This window comes from Garra rufa, chromosome 14 (assembly GCF_049309525.1).
Source record: "Garra rufa chromosome 14, GarRuf1.0, whole genome shotgun sequence".
Classification (NCBI taxonomy): Eukaryota; Metazoa; Chordata; class Actinopteri; order Cypriniformes; family Cyprinidae; genus Garra; species Garra rufa.
Window position 1 is genome coordinate 10012839 of NC_133374.1, and position 13734 is coordinate 10026572.

General features: G+C 35.2%; 1 protein-coding gene across 1 annotated transcript; it reads right to left on the reverse strand.

The window, feature by feature from the left end:
* Nucleotides 1-12193: 12193 nt before the first annotated feature.
* LOC141284486 (chymotrypsin-like protease CTRL-1) lies at nucleotides 12194-13734 on the reverse strand. Its single transcript, XM_073817449.1, has 7 exons — nucleotides 13680-13734; nucleotides 13449-13549; nucleotides 13284-13363; nucleotides 13110-13191; nucleotides 12764-12948; nucleotides 12540-12666; nucleotides 12194-12458 (listed from the first exon to the last, which is right to left on the reverse strand). Exons 1-7 carry the CDS (start codon nucleotides 13732-13734, stop codon nucleotides 12297-12299), a joined length of 792 nt encoding a protein of 263 aa, XP_073673550.1. The 3' UTR covers nucleotides 12194-12296.

The following is a 13734-nucleotide window of genomic DNA, read 5'->3' on the forward strand; positions in this document are numbered from 1 at the left end:
GATGTAGATGAGTGTGTGATGTATCTCACTGATGTATCTGTAGGTGCTCTCTCTTGCTTTTTTAACATTTACAGCAGCTGATCAATCTGAGATGTAATAGAGATCCATCCCATCAGATTCAATGAGCTCATATCTGAGGAATGTTCTGTTATCTGTTATCACTGGAGACAATCTGCATCTTCAGTAACTTGCATTAAAAGAGTATGGACCTTCTTCATCTGTTAACCCTCAACCAGTGTTTTTGTGGCTTCTGTCTTATTTCCTTGAAAAGCATAATCTTTTCACTTCTGGCATTGTATGTTATGAAATGTTTTTGATGGAAAACATTTTTGTTGTTGCTATAGTCTGTTGTGAAATTTAATTCTTTCAAATCAGTGATGCTGAACAGGAAGAGAGTGAAATTGTGTAATCTTGTCACGCTGTGATTATATCAGTTATGAGAGCTGTGCTGAATAGTCAAACTAGTTTTTTCTAGGACTTATAAAAACTTACACTGTAGATCTTATCAAAGCCACAGAAAAGAGTTTCCTGTTTTCTCTCAACATAATTATTTATATTTTACTTTAACTGCGCTCACCATCAGTGTTGGGGAAAGTTACTTTTAAAAGTAATGCACTGCAATATTGAGTTACTCCCTAAAAAAGTAACCAATTACGTTACTTTTTATGTAAAGTAATGTGTTACGTTACTTTTACATTACTTTTTAAATCTGGGCAGGGCTTGCTTGTTTGTTTTTAATATAAAAAGTTCTATTGTTTGCAAATGTAAAAGCTTTTTTTACACCAAAAGCCTCAGGCTTAGAGAAATGTAAATTCACGTCTGTAAAGTAGACCACAGAAAAAAAATATCAACTCTTCAGCAATAAAAAAGGAAAACAAATGTTAGATTATCACAATTTCTCTCAACATGAGGACAGGAGAGCTTTTGATCAATAAATGGGGGAAAAGTAACTGGCGTTACTTATTTGAAAAACTCAGATTTTTTCATCAATTAAAAAGTAATTTGTTACTTTACTAGTGACTTGGAAAAAGTTATATTATTACGTAACTTGCATTACTTGTAATGCGTTACCCCCAACACTGCTCATCATCAGTGTCCCATGGATTTCTGTTGTTATTTTCCAGAAAGCACTGTAGTAAACTTTTTACTATTTTTTTTTTACTAATACAAAATTAAAAGAACATATTGTTTATTCATTTGCTTATTGTAATAATAGATTTTAGAATCAGAATTAATGCTAGAAAGTTACTTTTTGACAGTTTTTATATGCATGAGTAAATGCTTAGAAGTAGGTGAAAGAAAATTTTCATTTACTGTGGTTTAACATTTATTTAGTTGTTCAATATAAGGCATTGGGATATGTTTGTACACAATACGGGAAAGTCTTTTTTAGGGTTTCTCAAAAAAAAGATGAAGTGAAGTACTTTACATAATCAATTGGTGAAAACGTTTTTTCCTCATTTCTTTTAATCAAGCTTCTTAATGTGATTCTTTCTTTAAAAGGAAACTGCTTTCAAAACATTTTTGTTTACCACATCTCTCTCTGTTCTGCGAACAATTAAAAACCAGCAAAATAATCCAAAAAAGATAATCCAGCTCATCTACAGTCATGGCCAAAAGTTTAGTGAATTACATAAATATTGGAAATTGGAAAAGTTGCTGCTATAATAGCAATTTGCATATACTCCAGAATGTCATGAAGAGTGATCAGATGAATTGCATAGTACTTCTTTGCCATGAAAATTAACTTAATCCCGAAAAAAACTTTCCACTGCATTTCATTGCTGTCATTAAAGGACCTGCTGAGATCATTTCAGTAATCGTCTTGTTAACTCAGGTGAGAATGTTGACGAGCACAAGGCTGGAGATCATTATGTCAGGCTGATTGGGTTAGAATGGCAGACTTACATGTTAAAAGGAGGGTGATGCTTGAAATCATTGTTCTTCCAGTGTTAACCATGGTGACCTGCAAAGAAACGCATGCAGCCATCATTGCGTCGCATAAAAATGGCTTCACAGGCAAGGATATTGTGGCTACTAAGATTGCACCTAAATCAACAATTTATAGGATCTTCAAGGAAAGAGGTTCAATTCTTATTAAGAAGGCTTCAGGGCGTCCAAGAAAGTCCAGTAAGCGTCTCCTAAAGAGGATTCAGCTGCGGGATCGGAGTGCCACCAGTGCAGAGCTTGCTCAGGAATGGCAGCAGGCAGGTGTGAGCGCATTTGCACACACAGTGAGGCCAAGACTTTTGGAAGATGGCCTGGTGTCAAGAAGGGCAGCAAAGAAGCCACTTCTATCCAAAAAAAAAAACATCAGGAGCAGATTGATCTTCCGCAAAAAGTATGGCGAATGGACTGCTGAGGACTGGGGCAAAGTCATATTTTCCGATGAAGCCTCTTTCCGATTGTTTGGGGCATTTGGAAAAAGGCTTGTCTGGAGAAGAAAAGGTGAGCGCTACCATCAGTCCTGTGTCATGCCAACAGTAAAGCATCCTGAGACCATTCATGTGTGGGGTTGCTTCTCATCCAAGGGAGTGGGCTCACTCACAATTTTGCCCAAAAACACAGCCATAAATATAGAATGGTACCAAAACACCCTCCAACAGCAACTTCTTCCAACAATCCAACAACAGTTTGGTGAAGAACAATGCATTTTCCAGCACGATGGAGCACCGTGCCATAAGGCAAAAGTGATAACTAAGTGGCTCGGGGACCAAAACGTTGAAACTTTGGGTCCATGGCCTGGAAACTCCCCAGATCTTAATCCCATTGAGAACTTGTGGTCAATCCTCAAGAGGCGGGTGGACAAACAAAAACCCACTAATTCTGACAAACTCCAAGAAGTGATTATGAAAGAAAGGATTGCTATCAGTCAGGATTTGGCCCAGCAGTTGATTGAGAGCATGCCCAGTCGAATTGCAGAGGTCCTGAAAACGAAGGGCCAACACTGCAAATACTGACTCTTTGCATAAATGTCATGTAATTGTAGATAAAAGCCTTTGAAACGTATGAAGTGCTTGTAATTATATTTCAGTACATCACAGAAACAACTGAAACAAAGATCTAAAAGCAGCTTAGCAGCAAACTTTGTGAAAACTAATATTTGTGTCATTCTCAAAACTTTTGGCCACGAGTGTAGTTCTAAACCAGTTGAGTCAGATTCTGATTGTTTGATTTCTCGCCAAGGTGACTAAACACAGTAAACAGAACTTTTTATAACTTTTTTTTTTTTTATTAGTGTTAGCAGTCTGAATTTACAGCACTAAATAAGCAATACTTCACACTGTGGCTTTAGTTTAAGTGACAGGTTAATTAAAGGCTTATGGAAAGTCAGTCTTTATCATTTTCTAATGGAGCAAGTCATTCTGCTGTAAGTGATGGTAGTTTGTAAAGGTTAAGTACGAAAACACATGCAATAAGTTTTGTAAAAGCATAAGCAGATTACTGTATAAAACTGTCAAAGTAGTTCTGATAGTACAGTAAACTGAAGTGAGTGAATGAATTAAACACTAGCTGTTTAGACTTTATTTTGATTTAATGTGTTTTTACACTTGTATCTAATAAAGCATTTTTCAGGGTTTCTCAAGAATAACAACATAGATGAAGTGAAGTACTTTACATGATCAATAGGTGGAAAACCCCTTTTTCCTCATTTCTGTGAAGCAAACTTCTAAATGGGATTCTTCTTTTAGAGGAAACTGCTTTCAAATCATTTCTATATTTACCACATCTCTGTCAGTTCTGCGAACCGTAAAAACAGCAAGATAATCTGGCTCATCTAGTTGTAAACTATGTGGTTTTGGTCAGCTTCAGAATTTGATTTCTTGTTAAGGTGACTAAACACAGTGACCAAAACTATTTTAATGTAATTCTGTAGTAGATGTAAAATGAATGCTAGTGTAGTTTGTCCTGAGGGGAATTCTTCAGATACAGTTTTAGCAGTTTGAATGTACAGCAATAAATAAACAAACAATGATGTTTTGCACTATGGTTTTAGTTTAAGTGACAGGTTAATGAAAGACTAATGAAGTATCAGGGTTCATATTCTACTGAAGCAAGTCAAATATTCCAAGTGCTGCTCATCTGTAAAAGTTATATACAAGAACAAATGCACATGCTGTGAGTTTCTTTTGCTGCTGGTGAGTCAGACATTTGTGAAGAGACCACAGTGACAAAACTTTGATAACCAAAGACAGTGATGTCTTGTATGCCACATGGCTTAATTTATTTTCCTAATACTTTTTTTTATTTAATAAGAGGCCAAGCACAGAAGGTGTGATGGCACCTATTATATCCTACAAGGCACACAAGGAAATGTATTTTTTACTTCCTTTTACTCATTGTTGCAGTTGGTTATTATTTTAACTTGACTGTATCATCAACTAGGTTGTGTGTCTGATTTGAACCTTACAGTAATAAGCAGTTCAGTAGATTGTTGTCTTACTCTGGCCAAGAATGTTACTTTACTAGTTTTGCTTCTGTTACCTGAAAATAGACAAGGACAACACTGTGGCTTTTTGAAAATCATTGTTTTAGTCTCCAGTAGAGATGCTCAACTTTACATATGCAGACTGCATTCTGCAACTTATTGATTGTGATGTTTTATCAAAATGCTCTAGCATTAAGACTTCTGTACATCATAATAGAAAGTAATGAAGTGTTAAGTCAGTTTACATATAAAAAAGTAAAATAATAATAATAATACCAATATAATATCAAGGACTTCTTGTAGTCAGTACAGTAGTATCAAAATATCTGCAATATATTTACTGTTAAAACTGTTGGTTTGATTTTAAACATGTATTTAGATATTGCATGATTCCTCATAAAGAAAATGGTCCATCTACCTGAGGGATAAAGGATGTAGAAATGTATTCTGGTCACTGATTAAAGTTCAGTTACATTTAGATCTGATGAGAGAGGGGACAACTGAAGGAACTGGACTTCATCCTAGAATTCATGAAACCACTGTTAAATTTGCTTAATAACATTAATTGAAAGTAGGTCATTGTGCTTTTTTCCATAATCAACTTTATAAAACGGTTAGTTCCATTCCTCAATTCTGATTGGTCAGCAGCTGTGTCGTATTCATGATACGGCACTGCTACGACCGCTTCACTCAACGGTTTTGTGTATCATTGAACCCCCTTAGCAACCACCCTTAGCAACGTAAACACAGCTGCAGCAGTTAGGGACTACTTTTTACAGCGGAAGGCAGTTAATGATTTTACTTTATGAAAACGTACAACTTAATATATATAAATTAATATATATTTTTGATTTTAATATTTTTATTGTGTGGTAACCGTTTTATAAAAGCAATAAGGTACTTGAGGCCGTGCTGTATCATGAATAAATCACGGCTGAAGGGGTTGCAGGCACTCCGCTTCGCGTCGTGCCTAACAACGCCCTTCAGCCGTGATTTATTCATGATACAGCACGGCCTCTCGTACCTTATTGCTTAATTATAAAACGTTAAGGGTTTGACAGATGGAGAACGTTCCCTTTAAGTAATTTTGTAGAATTATTAACAGTAACATGACAGTGTTACGACTTCATCTCGTCAGGTATTTTTATCAATTTGAAAAATAACATATGCTCAGAAACTGATTCAGTCAAATTAAATATAAAAAATAAAGCTCAGGAGCGCAGCTGGGAAACATAATCCGGTTCCTCTAGTTCTATGTGGATTTTTTAGATTCTGAAATAGTTTGATTTTTCTCCAGGATGACTAAACACATCAAGAAAATTTTAACCACTTTTTTAATTTATTTATTTTTTTGGTATGGGGTAGCCAGAATATTTTACACTATGGCTTAAGGTGACAGGTTGTTGCAGGTATTAGCGAATATCAATCTTCCCATCATCAGATGCTTAGATCTGTTATCGTTGGAGACAATCTAACTCTCCATTGTCCATTTGGTCTCTTACGAGCAAAGAGGCTGAATTCTTCATTGTCTGACCTCATGAAAGGGTTTCAGACTTCTGTCTATTTCCTTGAGAGGTATTATGGTTTCACCTTTCTTATTGTATGTTAAGAAGTGTTTTCCTTTACTCAACGAACTTGGTCTTCAGTTGTATAAGATTTAAAAAATTTAAAAATCATTATGATTTATAAAATTCTAGTCAACTTCAGTGGCTATAATTGTGCTTAATTATTGGATAGAATTTTATTTTAACCAATATACTTTATTGGTTTAAATGTCAATGTGTTCGTTATGTGCACAATATTATTAAAAGTATTAAAAGTAATGGGTTCAGTTTTTGTACAAAATGCAGGCAAAGGCAATGTTCCTCAGAAAACAACACAACAAAACATAGTGGTGTGAAAAAGTGTTGGCCCCCTTCCTGATTTTTATTTTTTATTTTTTAAATACAAATACAAAATACTGTGTAAAAAAATGTATTTAAATACAAATACAGTATTTTGTATTTTTAAAATACACAAAATACATGTGAAATTGGCCATCAAGTGCAGGCATCCCTATTAGGCTGAAATATATGGACATATTCTGAATGCAAAATAAAAACATTTAGATGTGTACTACTGATTAGAAATGATCTTCCCTTCCCTTGCCCTGTAGGAAAAACAAAACTACCCCCCCCCCCCCCCCAAACATCTTTTATTACGTTTTATCACCATCATGACTTCAGCTCAGTAACAAGAACTCAATAACACAAAGATCAATAACACAAAGAAAAAAAACTATCAAAACTGATTGGCTAACAGGCAGCTAACGCTATTTTTCTCCTACACGTGTCGGTGCTTTTTTATTCTTTCATGTTTACTAAAGGCAAATCTTAATGATACACCATTTTAACTTTAATCAACAAGGAATTGATCATGATGACACCCTTACCTTAATGCAGAAAACTGAGAAAAGTCGCTGATCCAATGCTGACTGCTGCAGGCAGCTCACGTGCATGAGTGTTAAAGGGATAGTTCATCCAAAAATTAAAATTTGATGTTTATCTGCTTACCCCCAGGGCATACAAGATGTAGGTGACTTTGTTTCTTCAGCAGAACACAAATGAAGATTTTTAGCTAAAACCGGTGCTGTCATTATATGGTCTGTCAGCCATATAATGGGAGTGGATGGGCACCAGACCTTTAAAAGTAAAAAAAACAACAACAAAAAAAACATGCACAGACAAATCCAAATTTTCACCCTCCGACTCATGACGATACATTGATGTCTTAAGACACGAAAAGATCGGTTTTTGCGAGAAACTGAACAGTATTTATATAATTTTTAACCTCTGATAAACCTCCACGTCCATCTCTCCTCGTGCTCAGCATCCGACTCGTTACCTGTGTACACGCTCTGGCGTAGTATACGCAAATGCCGGAAGCGATCTGTCGCGTGTATACGACACACATTGTTTACACAGTGCACAGAGATTGTGGGTATAGCGGCTATTCAAAATGGTAATTGCTTTCGCTTATCCTGATTGTTCAAACATGTTAAATAGTATAAGTAAGGTCTTTATAATTTAAGAGGTCTTACAGTTCTGGACGAAAGACGAATTTCAAAAGGCAATGATGTCATTGAAGAAATATGCACGCTGCGCATTTCAAAGACAAAATGTGGCACGGATGTCTTTATATGAATGTATTTGAAGGGAACCGACTGTCCCCAGAAACTTCTTGTTGGCATTTTCATTTCATGCCTGATAAAACTACGTTAATGTTCCATAGTAACAGCAATACAGCTGTTACTATGGAAACCGTAATATTATGTTTTTATGCAGCAAACACAGAGTTGTAAATGTAAAAAATTAAGGTGCCTTCTAAAAATCTAAACAAGTACAGTAATATTTATGTTTTAAATAAATATATTAAATTATATACTCAATTTATCCCTTTTAATGGTATAAAGGATGAAATGCCATAGTGTATGATATTTAGTTTTTGTGTGCACCTGTATCTGAATTTTAAATCATGCCATTTTATAGCTTAATATTCTACTTTACATTGTCCAATCCCATTACTGTTTATTTTACTTGTGCAGATCTTAAAAAGTGCCATGAATTGCTTTAAATTAATATTTAAAAATTCTGCAGATACACTAAATGAAATAAATATAATGAAATAAAATTAATTCCTTGATATTTGTTTATATTTGTGTATTAAAAACATTTTTGATTAGACTCCTATCTGATTTTCTCTCTCTCTCTATATATATATTTAAAAAAAAAAAAAAGGTCTTTTTTTTTTTTTTGGACTAGTTAAATTAATTTTCGGGCTACCAAAATCTGAAGAGTACCTGCCCGAAGGGCTACAAGAGATTTTGAAATTTTGCGAGCCCTGTATATATATATATATATATATATATATTTATATTTATACACACACACACACACACACACACACACACACACAACTAGCTACTTGAGTACTTTTTCCATCGGATTCTTTTTTCCTCTTACTCAAGTAACTATTAAGATTGTTACTTTTACTCTTACTTGAGTAAATTTTTTCATAAGTACTTGTACTTTTATTTGAATACAGATTTTGGGTACTCTACCCACATCTGGTCTGAACTGAATCAGCACCCTGATAAAGAGGTTGATTGGCACAAAGCATTTTATGTATTTTGAAAATACAAAATACTCATCTTAAATGTATTTAAATACAAATTACATTAGATTTTTCCCAAAGGCTTTAAAAAACAAAATACAAAATACAAAATAGTATTTTGTATTTCAAATACGTATTTTAAATACATGTATCTAAAATACTGCCCATCCCTGGTTACAGTTGCGAAAGGTTTTTGCAAATTTAACAGGAAACATTTAATATTTTATTCTGTTGTGGGTTGTGGTAACTTGTGTTTTAAGTAATAAATAATTACGCTCTTCATTATAATTATTGCATTTTTATTGTATTCATTTGATTTAATTTAAACATTTTTATTCTTTATAGCTGAAACTGGAAAACCGTAACATGAAACTAAAACAGGCTGACTCAAGACTCAAAAAAAACAAAAACAAAAAACAAAACAAAACAAAAAACATTAATCATTTGTAGTACATATTAATGATAAAAATGTGTTTTTTGTCTCCTTAGGAGGGTAAATACATAGACTTCTCCTCTGGAAACGATAGTCCTGTCGATCCAGGAGCGCAGTTGGGAGATGCGGGCGTAGACTACTGGATAACGGGTGTCACAAGTGCTGGTTCCCCATGACACAGAGCCCACCAGAGTCCAGACCCCTGAATGCTCACACACCAGAGGACCACCAGAATCACCCTGTGGAAAACACACATTATTTCTTAATTGGTTTTAATATACCATGCAAGACGAGGAACCGGAGGCTTCAGCAAAGATCATGGCATCAGTGATTTTGGTTTTTTGGGTTTAGGTCTGAAGTGTCTGTCAGTGTTTATAGTTCTTCATGTATTGGTGTTTGGTGCTATGAGAAGGTCATGTTGATATGATTATCTCTACAAATAATATCTCTGTTGTGTCACTGTTGTCTGTCTGGCTCTTGATGCAAACTGAGTTTATTACCGTCTTGAAAATGTACCTAATGAAAGGTTACCTCACAAAAATGGATCGTTTGTAGAGTTTGTTGGGTAATAAGTAAAATAGTCTTTTTTATTACTATAATTACACACAGAATCTAATTGCTATGCCTTTATGGCTAAATTTATATTTGTAATGCATCTTTTTATTTTATTCCTAATTGTTATGCTCTCAAATATTGTTTAGATATTTTTTTTTAATTGGACTGAATCAGCAACTGATATGATTTGAACTGTTGATAAGGTGCATTATTTACAGTGATAAACAGTTTGTGCAAGTCTCCAGACACTGTTGTTGGATGTATAGCTTAATTGTTCTGCAGTCATCTCAGGTTATTCATTTTAAAATAAACAGCAGCTAAAAGTGGTTTCGATTTTAGTCATCAGTGCAGCTCTGGTATGATTTGCACCTAAAATATTCTCGACCCGGATGGGTGGACAGTCCGTGTTCTTGAGCTCACTTGTTTTTCTGGTCAGTAGCTTGTTATTGTCTCACACTGGGCAAGAATGTACTTCTGTGAGCTTACTTCATGCATCTTTTGCAATCCAGCTGAGCCACACGTCTTTAAACATTGAGGAGAAGGATATCGTTTTGGTCGGTATGAGGTCCCATCAGCTCCAATGAGCTCATGGCTGAGTAATGTTTAAATCTGTTTTCACTGGAAACTATTTGCATTTTCATTGTCCAGAGCTGAAGTCTTACATGCAAAGGGGATTAATTCTCCATTCTTTGGCCTTAAGAAGCTGTTTGTGGCTTCTGTCTGTTTCCTTGAGAAGCATCAAACTATCACTTCTGTCAGTGTATGTTACGAAATGTGTTTGATGGAAAACATTTTTGTTTGTTGTTTCTATTGTCTATTGTGAAGTGTAATTCAAGTCAGTGATACTGAACAGGAAGAGAGTTTGAGAGGATTTTAAGTTATGACAGCTGCACTGAAGTGAAACTAAAAGTTCTAATATCAGTTTATAACAGCACAAACAGCTTAGATGAAACAAGCAAAGTAGTTCTTTTAGGACGATAAACTTACAGTATGCTTATAAAGTAAACATAGTTTTTATAGTACAGTAAACTCTATTTAACTAAAAAGTCTTATTTATTTTTGTACTAATAAAAAATTTAAATAATGCATTAATGCTTGAATTTTTTATTATTATTATCATTATTTTTTTTTTTAGAATTGATTTTAGAATGAAACTTTTTTTTCTTTTAGAGGAAACTGCTTTCAAAACATTTTTGTGTCTACCATGTCTTTCTCAGTTCTGCGAACCATCAAAAACCAGCAAGATAATCCGGCTCATCTAGTTTCTACACCATGTGGGTTGGTCAGGTTCTGATGTAGTTTGATTTCTTGCCAAGATGACTGAACACTTTAACCAGAACTTTTTAAACTTGATTTGTATGTAACAGTGTTAGCAGTCTTAATTTACTAAATAAGCATTGATGCCATATCTAATAGTACAAGTCAAATATTTCAAGTGATGGTGGTTTGTAAAGTTTCAGAACCAAGGACAGAGAAACAAAGTGCAGCACACTCACTGTCAAAGTAAAAAAAAAAAAAATTACAAAAAATGCAACATCATGTAATCAGAGGGTTTTTTAGGATTAGATCTAAAGTATCGTATTGATCTTAATGTCTTGGTATTTGGTGATGGGAGAAGATCATGTTCATGTAATTTCCTCAAATAATCTCTGTTGTGTCACTGTGGTCTATCTGGGTCTTTGTGCAAACTGAGTTTTGAAAATGTCCCTAATGAAAGGTTGTACATCAAAATAGAGAGAAATATGTAGTTTACATACAAGTTTAAAAAGAAAAAACAAAACAACTGGAATATCAAGGACTGCTGATTAGGTAGAGTAGTTTGAAATATCTCCAATACCTTTACTATTGAAACAGTTTTGGTTTGGTTTTATTTAAATATTTCCTTAAAAATCCTAATATTTATTTAATTAGATACTGCATGATTCCTCATAAAGAAAAGTAAACTGCTCACTGAGGGATGAAGGTTGTAGACATGTTTTTGTTCTTCAAAATCACTGATTGAAAGATCAGATACATTTAGTGGAAGACAATGGAAGAGACTGAACTTCATCCTAGCATTGACGAAACCACTGTTTAATTTGTTTAGCAATATAGCATTACATAAATGGCTGAATAAGTAAATGAAATGTGAGTGTCTGTCATATTCTAAAGGGGAATTTTCAACAGTTTCTCTCCAGGTTTCTTTGGTTGGAAGCAGAGATTGATCTGTATCGTCTTGACTCGTGTACAAAAGTGGTTACTAAAGAAGGATTTCAATGCGATCACATGATCAGAGGGATTTTTTTAAGCTGATGCTGTTTTTGGTGGTACAGGAACTGTCTGTCCTGGTGTGAACATACTTTTGATTTGCTTTAAAGTTGTTATCTTGTAGCTTTGCCTGTAGTTTCTTGTGTAACTGTTGTTTGTCATTTATTTTTAGTCAAATTAAATTAAATATATATACTATGTTGATATTCATACTTATTCATACTTATTGAATTACATTTTTATTAATTCATATCAGTAATGTCACTCTACAATACACTTCATTTTTTGTACTTATCTTTTATTAAAACATTGGTACAGCTGGAACAAGAAATAAGTAACATGAAGTAACAGTCAGATCACTAAAAACACAGACTGACTCAAACTCAGAAAAAAGACACAAACAGAGATCAACTGTATTACATGTTAATAATTAAAATGTGATTTTGCATCTTCTGGAGGGCTGATATTCAGACTAGTGCTCTAGTTGGAAGCGATAGTCCTGTCGATCCAGGAGCGCAGTTGGGAGATGCGGGCGTAGACTACTGGATAACGGGTGTCACAAGTGCTGGTTCCCCAAGACACAGCCCCCACCAGAGTCCAGACCCCTGAACGCTCACACACCAGAGGACCACCAGAATCACCCTGTGGAAAACACACATTTGAGATTGAAACAGCAGCAGCACTGATACACTAATGTGTTTGTCTTGATCTGTCTTCACGTACCATGCAAGATGATGATCCAGATCCTCCAGCACAGATCATGGCATCAGTGATACTGGTCTGACCCCAGATCTGCCTGCACACAGCAGGACTCGTGATAGGGATTCCTGTTTGCTGCAGGATCATAGGACTCCCTAAAAAGAAAAGAAAACATCAGAAGGCTGTTCAGTGTCATGTAAGTAACACACAACAATAATTCCTGCTGTTCATCTTTGTTTACAGCTGACTTACTTGTGGTGGCCGTCTGGCCCCAGCCAGTGGTGAAGCAGCGGGTTCCAGGCAGGATGTTGATGGTTGATGGAGCCAGACATACAGGAGAAATGCGGGGAGTAAATGTGACTGGAGACGACAGTTTCAGCAGAGCAATGTCATTGTTGATAGTCCTGCTGCTGTACAGCGGATGGGTGATGACCTGCACATACAGAAAGGACGGATGAACGGTTACTGGTTTTATAAGCTTTATAAGATGATCTAAGAGACAAGCATTCTTAATTTCTCTATTGTTCATAAAAAGCACTAATGCTTGATCTTTTTATTTTGTTATTCTTCTCTGAAATCATTAAATATTGTTACCTTGGAAACTAGTTTGATCTGGATGGGTTCAACATTGGAGCTACGATCATGTTCTCCAAGAATAACACGGTGAGAGCCAACCCTAAAAAGAGAGAAAGACAAAATCAATAGATAAAAAAGACAGATCTCTTGACCACTACTGTATGTGATGTTTGTCAGATTGAAGACTCTTACACGACACGGCAGTGGGCAGCAGTGAGAACCCAGTTCTGGTTGATCAGGGATCCTCCGCAGAAGTGGAAACCATTGGGTAGCTGTTTGAAAGGTAAAAGCATTGTAAACATGAATTTTACTCTTTAAACAAAGTAGACAAATATGTTTGAAAAACAGATGAGTTACCTGGAGAGAGACCTGCCAGGGCCAAGAGCCAGAGATGGCATTCTGTCCGTTCACAATCCTGCTGCCGATCGTCTGTGGTTTAATCGCAGGCACTCCACAACCTGTTATTACAGAATGTAACACATTGTTCACCAGACAACAATGAAACAGGAAGCATTTAAGACAGGGTTTGTATTTTCTAAATATATTTGCCAATTATTATTCTTGCAAACTTCTAAAGGAGACACTTACCCAGAGCAGAGGCCACCAGAGCAAGGCAGGTGATGGAGAAGATGGTGACGGTCAT

Excerpts from the sequence above, each read along its gene's own strand:
- LOC141284486 (XM_073817449.1), bottom strand. The coding sequence starts at position 13,734 with ATGACCGTCACCATCTTCTCCATCACCTGCCTTGCTCTGGTGGCCTCT. Across the intron at positions 13,192-13,283 it reads GCTGCCCACTGCCGTGTCGT|GGTTGGCTCTCACCGTGTTA; the intron begins GTAAGAGTCTTC and ends CTCTCTTTTTAG. Across the intron at positions 12,459-12,539 it reads CTGGATCATCATCTTGCATG|GGTGATTCTGGTGGTCCTCT; the intron begins GTACGTGAAGAC and ends TGTTTTCCACAG.